At 44.1% G+C, this 15,520-nt stretch overlaps 1 protein-coding gene across 2 annotated transcripts in view; it reads left to right on the top strand.

Annotated features, from left to right (window-relative positions):
• prmt3 (protein arginine methyltransferase 3) overlaps positions 1-15,520 on the top strand; it is a 50,092-nt gene that overhangs the window by 3,758 nt on the left and 30,814 nt on the right. For both annotated transcript variants that reach the window (XR_007138415.1, XM_027152251.2), the window contains exons 5-10: positions 75-180; positions 992-1,106; positions 2,447-2,585; positions 7,428-7,493; positions 8,274-8,395; positions 14,764-14,863. Coding sequence is in view for 1 of the 2 variants with exons in the window: in XM_027152251.2 (XP_027008052.2) it covers positions 75-180; positions 992-1,106; positions 2,447-2,585; positions 7,428-7,493; positions 8,274-8,395; positions 14,764-14,863 (648 nt within the window). In the remaining variant the exon portion in view is untranslated. The remainder of the gene's footprint in view (positions 1-74; positions 181-991; positions 1,107-2,446; positions 2,586-7,427; positions 7,494-8,273; positions 8,396-14,763; positions 14,864-15,520) is intronic.

Genomic DNA, 15,520 nt, shown 5'->3' with positions numbered 1-15,520 from the left:
TTGGTCTTTTGTAAGATTTTCCAGCTTTTAATATGCAAAAGAAAAGTTACATTATTGTATTCTGTGTGCTGTAGAAGTGCAGCATGGAGAGTTTGGCGTCGTGTTCAGGCGACGGTTTGCCGTGGAGAGGAGACGAGTTCATGAAGCCGGCTCTGCCTGATGACCCGCTGCTGCAGATCGGTACAGAATATCAAAGCTGAACCCTCCTAAGCTGTCCAACAAACTGTCCAGATTGTAATTGAAACATCTGTCCCCCAAAGGGACTGTTTTTTAAGATCTAAAAGTTAGACATGAAAACACAGAATCTGAGTTTTTCAGTTAGAGATAAGTCTTTGCTTTGGTCGGAGATGTTACTGTTGCGGCGAAAGGAATGTACCGGTCGTTATTCTCTCAACAAAGAACATCCATGAGTTCAAAGAAATCATTGGGATTGTATTACAACACAGATCTGAGGGAACATTTTTGCAGCATTTGGATGTTCTTTAGTCAAGGGGGTGACAAGAATCTGAAGGTCAGACTAATTGAGCTCCAGAGGTTCAAGTCTTTTATTATAGTGTGACAAAAACCCAGTAGAAGCCAAGTGACTGCTCCCATTCTGTGGTCCATTTGCTCTGAAAGCCACTCATTTTATCCTGAGGAACCGAGGAGCCTTTGATCATGTGAAGAACCCTGCGTTCTCCACACATCGGATCAGACCTTGGTGTTCACTTTAGGAAGTCTAGATGCTTCTCAGCTCCAGGTGTAGGAAAGCTTTTAGGGGCGTTCATCGATGCAGTAGACGATTAATCACAGAGCTCGAAGTGTTACAGTAATCTTCTGTTGGTCCTCCAGACATTTCTAGTCTGATTCTAATTTAAATATAACCAACATTTTGTGTTAGTTGAAATTTTGTATTTAATTCTTTTTACTATTTTATACCACATGATGCTTTGGATAGAAACTGAGCGGTTTGTGTTTTTATATAAGTTTGTGTGTGTGTGTGTGTGTACAGACGTGACCGAGCTGGGTGGTGACACAGCAGACGACGACGTGTCCACGTGGGTTCGGAGAGCGCAGCAGGCCGAGGAGAACCTCGGCCGAGCAATGGAGGATCTGCAGAAACTCAAGTATGACATTTACACCTCATTTTTATCCATGAGAAAAAAGTACAATCATCTACAAGTTTGCTTTTATACAGAAACTATACAGTCTGTCCAGTGTGTACAGAGCTACAACACTTCTGATTTCTACAAAATTTAATAAGCCTAATTCACGCTCATGTCTACACTACAGTGGGTCTGAATGTCTGAGAGCACAGAGAACATCTATTTTTTTTTATTTTAAAATGGGGGGAAAAAGGTTTTAGAATTTTGTCTCGAATATTTAACGTAAGCGAACGTATGATATTAAACACGTTAACTGTTTTGTGCAAAAGATTCGTGAGATTTTCCTCGTGTCTAATAAGAGTGTGTTCAGATGGATCAATGGAGTCAGTGACAGCTCAGGTAAAGAGAAACTCTGAAACTCATGTCAAAGATTCTACTTTCGCCTCAACTTGGTGTCAGTAATATCATTTGTAAGGAATATTGTTGTAGTAAATTAGAACCGAATGAAAAGCATTTTCGCTCTCAGGATTTCGACCTCTGTATATGTAAAATACATAGGGATGTGGTAGCTCAGTGGTTAAGGTGTTGGGCTACTGATCGGAAGGTCATGGGTTCGAACCCCAGGTCAACCAAGCTGCCACTGCTGGGTCCCTGAGCAAGGCCCTTATCCCTCAGTTGCTCAGTTGTAAGTCACTCTGGATAAGGGTGTCTGCTAAATGCTGTAAATGTAAAATACATCCAGGAGACTGCAGTCCTGAACAGACCCAGGGTCAAAATACATTTCCATTTGTCCAAGGTTTCTGGAAATAAGAGTTTTTTTTCATCACTGGTCTTGAAAATGGACATAAAAAGTGAGCCAAGAAATTGAATCCAAATAAATTCACCTGTGAATCAGAATCAGCAGAGGAGTCAAAGGTCAAGTGGGTTTAATATTTAAAGATGTCACAGACACAGTGGTTAGTTAATGATCCATCTGTGTGTTTCTGATCACAACAAAAACACAATGTCTGTCCGTCCTTCCATCAATCCATCCATCCGTCGTCTTTCCTGCCCTGTCTTCCCTAGTGTGTCCAGCAGGGGGCGTGGTTGGGCTGCTCTTAGTCTTGGAGAGTCGCAGTGAGTTTGGGGGGAAAATTCCACTGCAGTGGTTAAGTCTAAGTGCACGTGCACTCACGTGTGTGATTGAAGTGCTATTTGGGATGAAAACCATAGGGTCTGCGTCCACTCTGCTGGCCCCTGTGTGGCCCCTGTGTGATCCCTGTGTGATTCATCGATTTTTTTTCTCAACTTTTTCTCTCATTTTTTGTTTAAAATGAATACCAAATGAAAATGAATAACACCAAAAACGTGTCTGTGTGTAGAACTTTTGCACAGGGTCTGGTGCTGAATTCGGACGTGACGCAGAAGTGTGTAGGGAGCGTAGCGGAACTGCGAGAGGACGAGGACGAGGCCTATTTCAGTTCTTATGGGCATTACAGCATCCATGAAGAAATGCTCAAGGTAACACACACACACACACACACACACACACACACACACACACGAGTGAAACTTGCCCAGGATAGAGCCCAGGTTGGAGACAACCTTAATTATCCGAGTCAAGTCTTAGCTTTAGCTAAGTTGGATAGTCTACCCAGCTAGTTACCAGTAGCTACTCAGTTACTTGTGATGTGTGTGTGGTGCCATGTGGTGTGATGCAACTTGAGGAGATCTACAGGACGTGTAACTGATGTTTGTTTGTGTTCGTCCTGCTGCACATACTGATAGGAGGAACTTCTGCACTCTGAGATAAACGAATAAAGCAGCCAGAGAATTTTGATTTCCAGTTTCTCATAGTTTAATGTACAAAAGTTAGAATCCATTCAGCTTTTTAGGTACGTAGAGTAAGCAGTGACATCGTTCTCAGGATCCTCTGTGTATCTGTGAAACCTGTATCATCATAATGCATAATGTAGAGCGTTATAAAACATTTATATGTATGTTTTATGTAAATGTTAAACTGCACATGCAACGTTTCCTTCAGGAAGTGGCCTTCCAGCTTGATTTATGAAGTGTATCTCAAATTCACGCTTCAAAGGGATTTTTATAATATTAACACATTGTAAGTGTGTGTGTGAGTGTGTGCTGTTTGGTTTTAAGGCTGAATTCTCTCATGATTCTAGTTAGAATGCTATGGTTTAAGGCTGTAAGAGGAGAAACACACACACAGACACTGCAGTAAAGTGCAGGAGAGAAGCTGCCGCTGATCCGATTGGTGTTTTTTTCCCCTATACGTTAAGACCGAGGTTTGCGTCACAGTGGCGATGTCTTTTTACTGCCGTCATAAAGATTAGAGCAGTGACTCACACAGGTCCTCATATATATACGTTTAATTTAGCTGTAATGAAAGCCTGCAGTCACACAAGCCCTGTACGGATACCCCTGATCTACACTAAACAAACCGTCTGTTTAAAGTGCCTCTAGAACCTTTAGAATGTTCTGTATATCTATACAAATTAGACATGAAACGTGATCAGGTTTTCATCCGAAACCCTAAAACTAGATAGATAAAGACAACCTAATTAAACAAACGACCCAAAAAAACATCGGTCTAAATTATTTCTGTTTTTATAGAGCTGAACATGAAACGTATCGGTCCGGATGTGGTGGTTTTGAGCATCCAGATAACAATTAAATCCGCTCGATCTTTTAACGTTTAGAGATCATCTGGCAAAAGTCACGTGACCCAGTTGGGAGTGTATTATTTACAGGAGCGACCCAGATGCCAAGGGTAACTCTGAAGGAGGTGGAAATTTACACTTCAGATGGGAGGAGGTGCTCACAGGACAGCTGTAGTCTGTTTTTTATAGAAGAGCAGCAAAATAAAAAGCTATCGGCAAAAACACATCCTGTTTAAAATGTATCTAAAGACGTGTTACCTTCTGTACGTGTGTGTGTGTGTGTGTGTGTGTGTGGGGGGGGGGGGTTCCTTTTGGTCTGATTATAGACCGAGACTGGACATTTTGGCCTCTACACAATATTCCAGGTTTGGCTGCTGCTAACCCTGAGAACACACAGAGTGACGCATGGTGATGGTAGCATCATGTTGTGGGGGAGGTGCTCCCCATCAGCAGGGTATGGCAAACTGGCCAGGATTACAATGAGTGAATGAAATGGGCGGAGCTACTTATAAGCCAATCCTAGAAGAAACTCTATTTCAGACTTGAGAGTGTGAATGAAAAGCTTCTAATACAACAGTGACCCAAAGCTCCAAGAGCCTGAACGTGTTCGGACAAGGCCACTTTCAACGCATCAGACTGTAAAAAGAGTGGGTAAAAATCTCGGCATCCAGACATGCAGGGCTGAAAGAGACGTACGCCAGAAGACTTTTCACACCAACCCAAAGGAGTTCGATCCATGTATTGAACTAGGGGGTAAATACTTATGCAAGCAACAAATCCCTGTTTTACTGTTTAATTGAACTGGTTCCAATAAAAAAACACAAAAAACACCTTGTATCTTTAAATGGTTGGAAATGTTTAAAACAAAAGATTAAAACTATTTCAAGCCACCCTTTTCCGGCTGAGAACCATGGCCTCGGATTTGGAGGTGCTGATTCTCAACCCCGCCGCTTCACACTCGGCTGCAAACCGTCCCAGTGCACGCAGGAGGTCCTGATTTGAGGAAGCCAACAGGACAGTATCATCTGCAAAAAGCAGAGACGAAATCCCGTGGTCCCCAAACCGAAATCCCTCCGGCCCCCGACAGCGCCTAGAAATCCTGTCCATATAAATAATGAACAGGACCGCTGACAAAGGACAGCCCTGCCGGAGTCCGGGAACAAGTCTGATTTACTGCCGGCAATGCGAACCAAACTCCTGCTCCTGTCATATATGGACCGGACAGCCCTTAGCAGAGGGCCCCGGACCCCATACTCCCAGAGCAACCCCCACAGGTCACCACGAGGGACACAGGCGAATGCCTTATCCAGATCCACAAAGCACATGTGGACTGGTTGGGTAAGCTCCCATGAACCCTCCAGCAGCCTGGCGAGAGTATAGAGATGGTCCAGTGTTCCACAACCGGGACGAAACCCGCATTGTTCCTCCTGCATCCGAGGTTAGTTCCGGGGAGGCTGTGGCGTGTGATCCCCTGTAGTTGGAACACACCCTCCGGTCCCCCTTCTTAAACAGAGGGACCACCACCCCGTCTGCCAGTCCAAAGGCACTGTCCCCAACTGCCACACGATGTTGAGACAGCCCCACAACATCCAGAGACTTGAGGTACTCAGGGCGGATCTCATCCACCCCCCCAGTGCCTTGCCACTGAGGAGCTTCTCAACTACCTCAGTGACCTCAGCTTGGGCGATTGACGAGTCCACAACTGAGTCCTCGGCCTCTGCTTCCCCAGTGGAAGATATGTCGGTGGGGTTGAGGAGAACCTCAAAGTACTCCTTCCCCGTCCGAGAATGTCCCCAGTCGAAGTCAGCAGATTCCCACTCCCACTGTAAACAGTGTGAGCAGGGCACTGCTTCCCCCTCCTGAGACGCCAGACGGTTTGCCAGAATTTCTTCGAGGCCGACCGATAATCCTTCTCCATGGCCTCACCAAACTCCTCCCATACCCTAGTTTTTGGCTCCGCAACCACCCGGGCTGAAGCTCGCTTGGCCCTCCGGTACCTCTCAGCTGCCTCCGGAGTCCCCCGAGCCAACCAGGCTCGATAGGACTCCTTCTTCAGCTTGACGGCATCCCTTACATCCAGGGTCCACCACCGGGTTCGGGGGTTGCCGCCACGACAGGCACCGGAGACCTTACGGCCACAGCTCCGAGCAGCCGCGTCGACAATGGAAGTGGAGAACATGGTCCACTCGGACTCAATGTCTCCAACCTCCCTAGGGATCTGGTTGAAGCTCTACCGGAGGTGGGAGTTGAAGATCTCTCTGACAGGAGACTCTGCCAAAGGTTCCCAGCAGACCCTCACAGTACGTTTGGGTCTGCCAAGTCTGTCCAACTTCCTCCCCTGCTATCGGATCCAACCATCGGTTCAGTTGACAGCTCCGCCCCTCTCTTACCCGAGTGTCCAAGACATACGGCCGGAGGTCAGATGAAACAACCACAAAGTCGATCATCGACCTCCGACCTAGGGTGTCCTGGTGCCACGTGCACTGATTTACACCTTTATGCTTGAACATGGTGTTCGTTATGGACAAACTGTGACTAGCACAGAAGTCCAATAACAGAACACCACTCGGGTTCAGGTCGGGGGGGCCGTTCCTCCCAATCACGCCCCTCCAGGTGTCACTGTCGCTGCCCACATGAGCGTTGAAGGCCCCCAAGTAGAACGACGGAGTCCCCGGTCGGAGCACTTTCCAGCACCCCTCCCAGAGACGCCAAGAAGGTCGGGTACTCTACACTGCCATTTGGCTCGTAAGCACAAATAACGGTGAGAGACCTATCCCCGACTTGAAGGCGCAGGGAAACGACCCTCTCGTTCACCGGGGTGAACTCCAATACATGGCGGCTGAGCTGGGGGGCTATGAGCAAGCCCACACCAGCCCGCCGCCTCTCACCGTGGGCAACTCCAGAGTAGTAAAGAGTCCAGCCTCTCTCGAGGAGTTGGGTTCCAGAGCCCAAGCTGTGTGTGGAGGCAAGCCCAACTATATCTAGTCTGTATCTCTCTTCCTCCCGCACCAGCTCAGGCTCCTTCCTCCCCAACGTGGTGACATTCCATGTCCCTAGAGCCAGATTCCCTGTCCGGGGATTGGATCGCCGAGGCCCCCGCCTTCGGCTGCCACCCAATCCACAATGCACCGGTCCCTTAAGGTTTCTCCTGCAGGTGGTGGGCCCACTGGAGATCGGCCCCACGTCACTCCTTCGGGCACTCCAGGTACTCGCATGAGAGCCCCAACCCCGGGCCTGGCTCCAGGGTGGGGCCCCGGTTGTGCCATGCCGGGCGACGTCACGGACCTTGTTTTATTCTTCTTCATAAGGGGTTTTGAACCGCTCTTTGTCTGGATCGTCACCCAGGACCTGTTTGCCTTGGGAGACCCTACCAGGGGTAAAAAGCCCAGGACAACATAGCTCCTAGGATCATTCAGGCACGCAAACCCCTCCACCACAATAAGGTGGCAGTTCAAGGGGAGGTCTTTTAGTTTCTTTACCTTTTTATTCCTCAGTTCTCTGGCAAAAACCAAATAAGTCGTCTTCTCCAACTGTGACGTCGTATGAGAATTAAACTTCCAGGACTTAGTGATCAGGGATTACACTCTTGCTCGCAGAGAGACACATTTTGTCTTCCTAATAGAAAATGTAATGTTGACACTGTCATTACTTACAACTCTCTCTTGTTTTTTCTCACTCGCAGGATAAAGTGCGCACTGAAAGCTACCGGGATTTTATGTTCGGCAACCCAGATTTGTTCAAGGACACGGTGTGTATAGATTCTGCCTTCCATTTCTTTCTCTGTTAACGTTAGCATTAGCACAAAGGTTAGCACTGGAAGGGGAAAGGGTTAACAGGCTTGATGACCAATGCTGATTTAACATTTTATTATAATGAACTACAGCATTTTATATTTAGAGTGGATGACTGCAAAGAACTGATAACAGGAAATGCTCTCTCTCTCTCCCACACACACACACACACACACACACACAGTCAGTGTAATGCACAGGAGCTCATATAGAGGCCATTTATTATGTGCTGACAGGAAGTAGATCGGTTTTAAACAGCCGCTGTTAGAAACTGATATAGAAAAGGAGGGAGCGAAGGAAAAGCACCGTGTTATCTGATGTATCAGAGGTCAAAGGTCATTTGGTTAGCGTCTGCCAGATCAGCGAGGCAGCGCGCCCCTGTCGGCGTGATAACACCGAATCAAGGACGAGTTTGATGAGTTTTAAAGATGAATTTGAAAAATAACCATAAAAAAATCAGCGTTCCATTCACTGCATGGTGTTAATCCCAAACACAGTACACCACTTTAACCACTTAACAAGAGTGGGATAGTGGGAGCTCTCGATTACCTTTTTAAGTCGGTGAGTTCTAACGTATTATTTGGTCATTGAGCCAGCTTTTTAGAGAAAGTCTTCCAATGACCAATTTATAATTCACAGTTCATTTTAGATGGTTTTTGGCTCACTCATGCCACACATAGTGAGCTGACAACGTTTCATTTCAATAGGTTTATTATTGCTGATGGTTTTCCCTCTAGGTGGTGCTAGATGTGGGATGTGGTACTGGAATCCTGTCCATGTTCGCTGCTCGTTCTGGGGCCAGGAAGGTCATTGGTGTTGACCAATCGGACATCATCTACCACGCCATGGACATTGTCAGGTGAGGTGTCTATCTGCCTGTTTGTCTGTCTAGGAAGTAAATGCAGTATACTCCCATTGTAGTTGCGTTAGCTAATCAGCAGAGTACACAAAGTTTTCAGAGAAACAAGACTAGTTTCCCAACCTATCTGTCTCCCCATCCCATGCTACATTGCTCCTCCCTCACCTGCTTGCAGTACACACGCACTGCAGGTGATTTGTAATAGTGTTCTGCCAAGTGTGTAAACTCTTTCAAGTTGTGTCGCGTTCATGTCTTTGTGTATTGCATTTATGGCCTTTATGTATCTGTGGGTGTGTTTATGATCGTGACTGTTATTATTATATATGCTAGAATGTCAGCAGGATGTACAAGAAAGACTGAAGTTTAATTTTACACGCCATTGGGCCATTGTGAGGCCAGCTGTGTGGCTGAGTGTGTTTCAGAGGTGTGGGGTCTATACACAACACAGACATTCCCTATTCAAACATCACTACAAACAGAGAGAGACTGAAAAAGAAAAGGATTTGTTACTAAGAAGAGAACAGATACAAATAGATACAGAACCATAAAGAAACTGCCTGTTCAGCTTTGGAGAAAAAGGCCCAAAAATGGGAGAGATGTTGGGAAAGAGAGGACGCTTTTGAAACGTCACTTGTTGATGAGGTAATGGGAAGGCAACCGTACCTGCTCTTTTTTTTTTAGAAGGAACTGCATTTTGAAGTTCTCAAATGGCTTATGTAAAATTCACAGTGCAAATTTAGATCAGACAGAACATTTAGATCAGACATAACATTAAAACCACCTGCTTTAATATGTTACGTAATTCCACTTGTGCCAACGAAACCTCTCTGAGCCGTCGAGGCCTGGACTGCATAAGACCGCTGATGGCACTACAGTGTTCATAAGCTTTTCATAAGCCTTTGAGTTTCCCACATGGATCAGGCTTGTTATCCAGCACATCCTATAGAAGCTCGATTGGATTGAGGTCTGAGGAATTTGGAAACCAAGTCAACACCTTTTTCATGTTCCTTATTTCTGGACAGATTTTGCAGTGCGGTGCTGGCGTTTAAGTAGGTGGTAGGTGTTAAAGTAACATCCACATGAACTCCAAGTTCACATGGAGCCAAGCCGAACATTGTTAAGAGCATCACACTTCCTCAGCCTTTTTCCCATAGTGCATTCTGGTGCCATCTTCTCTCTAGGTAACAGACACACCTGTCCTCCACATGATGTAAAACTAAACTTGATTCATCAGAGTAGATCTCCTTCTTTAACTGCTCCATGGTCCAGTTCTGATGCTCTCTTGTCCATTGGTGGTGTCAGTGATGCTCTGTGTGAACTCATTCTCTTCTGTGGGATTGTGCCGGACGGCCTAGCCTTTGCTCTCCACCCGCATCATCGAGTCTTTTGCACACATAACCTTCTTGTCCAGTTCACAGTTTGTTTTTGAAGAAATAATATTCAAATTTCAGTCTGATTAAAGACCTCCTTCTTATCTTTTATTTACTAACTTTAACAGTCTTTTTAGAACACTCTTCATTTTGGCCTACTGATGGAACTGAAAGGTCCAATTGGACATCTGACCGTTGTGTGAATTACAGCAAATTTCACAGAAACATGGGAATCTCACCTGTATTCCTAGATTGATCTTAGTTTTCCAGTCCTGTGCCTGGTTTTGTTGGTGGCAACAGAGGCTTCTTTCCTTCCCTGATTAAATAAAAAGATCCTTCTTGGTGAAGGATAGTCTAAATCAGGGGTCTCCAATCTTATCCGGAAAGGGCCGGTGTGGGAGCAGGTTTTTATTCCAACCAAGCAGAAGCCACACCAGAGTCTACTAAAAGCCAAGAACAGCTGATTAAACAGGTGGAATCAGGTGTGGCTTCTGCTTGGTTGGAATGAAAACCTGCACCCACACCGGCCCTTTGCGGATAAGATTGGAGACCGCTGGTCTAAATGATCCTTGTGCAGATCTCTGTGCATCTGTTGTTGCTTCTAACACCTGATCATGGCACCAGCTCTCCATATATACAGAGGTTCCCACCATTCTGTGGTTTTCACTATACCTTACCTGAAACGGTTGGAAGGGCTCCGAAGGAGGTAGTAAATTAACTGGATCAGAGGCTTGATTTGGAAGTTTAGGAATTTCAAGCTCTGGACTGCAAAACTCTTTGCATCTATTGCTTCTCGTTTGGTCCACACACCATGCTGCCATGTCTATGGTGTTTTGCTTGCACAGATTCTGATCAGCTAATGATCTTTGGGTCATGACAGGGCTCCTGAACTGCATTTTGGGAAAGGTTTTGGACAAATGGTTTAGCACAAATTGATTGACCAGCATTCTGGGATCACTTTCTTCCAACCCGCTGTCCCCTACTATAATCATACATCCTCTATCTATCAGCACTTGACTTAACACATAATCCCTTTTTTGTTGTATCGCTCATCCCACAACCCTTATTCCTGAGCGACTTACATGTTCAAAATGGAAAAACAAGGTGTAGAGAGCTTCTCCCTCTCTACCTCATCTCTATTGTCTGCCATTGCTGCCATAGCTGCCATTGTCCTGTAGTAATGAGATTAGTGTTTCTTTTCCTTCACCATCTCACCAGGGGGAGTGTGGATTTCTGGAGTGTGTGATAGTGTGAGGATAAAGATCAGCTAGGACAGAAATATTCTCTCCTCCAACCCCCCCTTCACCTCTCTCTAGCTCTCTCGCTTATGTGCGCACACACACACACACACACACATTAGCCCCCTCCCTCGCCCACACCCACCCACACACACACACACACACACACACACACACACACACACACACACACACACACACACACACACACACAGCCTTGAATAATGCCCCTGTCCTTGCTAGCATTAGCTGTCATTATAATAGAGTGTGTAGGGAGATTGATACACATTCTTAAGGGATCATCATTACAGCTTAACACACGTAGGTGGAGGGCTGGCAAAGGTCACAAGAGGAGCTTTTGTTGTATTACGTTGTGTGTGTGTGTGTAACTGGAAAACATTGGCCCCCATGTTGGACTGAGCTAAATGGCTGTAATTAACACCAATTTTCTCAACTGATGTATTTAAAGGACCATTGATACATTGCGTCCTTCATTTTTATGCATTTTAGTCATTTTTAAGGTTCAAGGCATCCAACCGTTCATTTAGTTTATAGGTGTATTCTTTACTTTGGTGAATTCAAACAAATTAGAATCTAGTTACTGATGTTATCTAATTAAAAGCTGGTTGTTAACAGTAAGTGTGTACACCCCACTTCTAATGGATGTTGTTGACTAGACATCCTCTTGCACAGAATAAAGACACTGCATAATATAATGTCCGAGTGCAAAATCGTGTTAATACGTATCTCTTATATCATGCGTAAAAACCGTACTCTTTGATTGAGACGTTTTCAGTGTGGAGGGCCTTCTGTTGTCAAGGCTATGTCACCACAAGCTTTATCGTTCCAATAGGGCCACCTTTGTTTATCAGTCAGGTGAGATTTCAGACGAAACATTGATAAAGGCTTACACGTATATGGTACGACAGTGTTATCTGATGTGATATGAGCAGGTAAAGGATGGCAGTAATAAGGAGTGCGTCAGTGGGGTGGTGTGAGGGAACTTGGAATACATCAGTCGCAGGGACCTGTGCACCAGGGAAGCGCTACTGTGAGCGTGGTACGGTTGTCGGGTCTCAAAATTTAAATTCAATTCAAGTTTATTTGTGTAGCGCTTTTTACAATCGACATTGTCTCAGAGCAGCTTTTCAGATCATAAACATAGAACAAAAGTTTAATATAAAGAATGATATAAAGATTCAAGATTATTATTAGATATATTTGTTCACAATGTGTATGTATTTATCCCCAATGAGCAAGTCTGAGGTGACTCAGGCAGCAGTGGCAAGGAAAAACTCCAGCAAGGAACCTTGAAAGGAACCGGACTCTAAGGGGAACCTCATCCTCTTCTGGGAGACTCTGTTGTATTGATGCAAAAGATCAGATGTTCACATCTCCTCTTTAGTATCGCAGAGTCCAACTGGAGCTGGTAGATCTCTAGATGCCTCAGGATTCTCAGAGTAGGCCTCATCTCAGTGGAGGTCCAAAAACTTCATCGCACGGAAGATGATCTGAGCTGGTACAGTTTCTGAATGCCTTGGGATGGGTAGAAAGAGAGAAGCAGTGGAGAGGGATTAACATATCTGGAGTTCATAATATTTGCAAGTCTGATGTAATAGTGCACAATATTATGGGATGTATTATGTGTACGCCTGGCTTTTTTAATCTCCATTTAAACTGGGAAAGTGTGTCTGAGCCCCGAACACTATCAGGAGGACTATTCCAAAGTTTGGAAGCTAAATAAGAAGTTTGTAATGGGTATAAATTTGATGATGTAAAGAAAAAATTTACACGACCATGTCAAGTTAGAGACGTGATGAATGATCTGTCGCGTTGCAGTACGGATTTCAGGATCTTGACTGGGAATGCTTCTTTTTAGAGCCTAGTATTGCTGAGATTTAGAATACATACATTTTGTTGAGGACATATCTGTCAGATCCAGGAAGCAAGATAAGTGTCTGAGAGAACAAACTGAGTGGCATCAGAATAGCAGTGGTATGAAAACTTGGTTGTGGTTATATGAAATTCAGTGCAATTTCATTTGTATATCGCTTATAACAATGGACTATAAAAATTCAGAATAAAAATGATCGAATGTATAAAAATGTAAACTTATCCTAATGAGCAAGCCAAAGACAATGGTGGCAAGTAAAAACTCCGACATGACATTAGGATGCAACCTTGAGCACAGCCAGACTCAAAGAGAACCCGTCTTCCACTGGGTGACTGGAAGAACGTGATTATAAACAGTTTCCTATAAGTCTACATAGTAACGTCAGGTGCAATTGTTTAACCAGGAGCATTTGAGCTCATATCCAATGACTATTATATACTATCATATCCAATGACTACTCCAACCAGAAATGGGGCACCAGGATAGATCAGACAGGTACAGAGAGCAGAAGGGTCAAGAACACTGGTATTTTAGGAGTAGCGTATGTAGCTTGACACAGAGACAGAGCAGCAGCATATTCGGTATGCTTGTGATTAAATTAATGGTTAAAGACAATGTACTTTGTGTTCAAAATGCAGGCAGGGATTGTGAACAGACTAGCTATGACAGCATAACTAAAAAGGAGATCTAGAAGGTGAAACAGACTTGAAAGCTGCCAGGGACATAAAGCTGACTTTGGTTTGAAATGAAATCCGAAATTCACAACGGAATTCAGACTATGGAACTTTGTTATGCACTAACTTTTATTTTATTTAGTCTGCTTGTATGCTCACTGGCCTTGGCTCTGTAATGTCAAGTGATTAACTAGGCTTGTTGTGTTACTATGTGCCATTCTGTAAGAAATGAGAACACCGTTCCGAGTAAGATGGACATCATCTCGCCCTAACAGGCATCTATAAAGCTCACATAGTTTTAGAGCAGTCAATAGTTGCTGATGCCTAAGGCATCTAAAGTTCCCTTCAATCAGGAAAGAAATAGCCCTTGATGGTTTTCAGGCAAATGACCAGATGTAATATTTAATGATAAAAGCTGAATGTGGAGGGCTTGTGAGATTGTTCTGCATTGAAGCGTTGTATAAGGGATTAGATGGAGAAGACATTTACTCACTTCCTAGGCTGAGGGCCTTAAGGTTGGAAAATTCAAATCATTGATAATTTAAGACACTTTATCAACCCTTGTCTATTCTTATACCCTGAGTTTTTTATTTATTTATTTATTTTTTATATAGTTTTCTATAAGTGTTCAGTTGGGTTGAGATCCCCTGATTCTACTGACCACAATATATTTGTTTATCTTTGGTGACAGCATGAGATCCTCAGTAATGTAACTCGGCACAAAGAGGAATTCATCCTGAGTAGGACACCAGTGTATTGCAGAGCACCATTTACCAACACATTTAGCGTAGACAGTCCTACATTCGTGTTTTTGGACAGTAGGAATGAATCAGGAGAACCTGGAGGAACCTCTTCAGCTCATGGGTAGAGGTGGGGAACTCCACAAGGACAGTATCTGAGCTCAGCATCGGTCCCTGGACCTGGGAGATTCGAGTCAGCAATGCTACATCAATGCATCATCAAACACTGTGCCGTCATACCCTGTGCCATTATCATTGCCATCCTGGTTGGAGACCATGGCTAACAGGATAATGTGTAATTACTAAATAAATGTGATTTGTATTATTTTTCCAGCGACTTCCATTTAAGGCGACAAGTGGACACAAACCATGTCACATAAAAGAGTCATTGATCCTTTCATTTATCTCCCATTTACAAATTGACTTATGTGGTTGTGTTTGTTGATTGCCAGAGCTAATAATCTCGAAGACACAATCACGCTGATTAAAGGCCGGATAGAGGACGTGGAGCTTCCGGTGGAGAAAGTGGATATCATTATTTCAGAGTGGATGGTGAGTGACTACACGTCAGCGCTTGTTTCTTTTTTCTTTATTTTGTGTAATAAACCACGTACACTGGCAGACAATAGAAAAAGTGTTCTTGCAGTTTATGTGCACACGCAAGAGCTGGATTTATTTAAACAGTTATCTGACACCAAGCCACGAAAGGATGTCTTCCGTCTAAACTCAGACAGTTTGGAAAACTGTTCTTTTATGTCGTCCTTTTTTGCTCTCCAAAAAAAAAAAAAAAAAAGAGAGTGATAGTCGAGCAAATATCAGGTGTAGATCAACCTATCTAAGTTTAGTGTGGGGTTTTGACCCTTGTTGTGCCTCACTCCCTCTCAATCATGAGGAAAATTGAAATTGTGTTGTGGCCTGTCACAAAGTGATGAAAGATGGCACACGTAATGCAGAATGGCACAAGACTCCATGATCATTAATAATTTTGCGAACGTCCCGTCACTTCTTATTTCTGTGAGGATAGCATTGATCAGATTGAGGAAGATTAATGCTGATGTTCTTTTCTATTTTCCGTTCTCATTTTCTTTTGTGTTACCAGAATATTGATTTTAATTACCAATTTAATAGTTTAGCAACTTTTACATACCTAAATCTAGCAGTTCACAAACGTACACTTAACACTACCTCTGTTAGTAGCAATATAACGTT

This window comes from Tachysurus fulvidraco, chromosome 2 (assembly GCF_022655615.1).
Source record: "Tachysurus fulvidraco isolate hzauxx_2018 chromosome 2, HZAU_PFXX_2.0, whole genome shotgun sequence".
NCBI lineage: Eukaryota > Metazoa > Chordata > Actinopteri > Siluriformes > Bagridae > Tachysurus > Tachysurus fulvidraco.
This window is presented reverse-complemented; position numbering and strand designations above follow the sequence as displayed.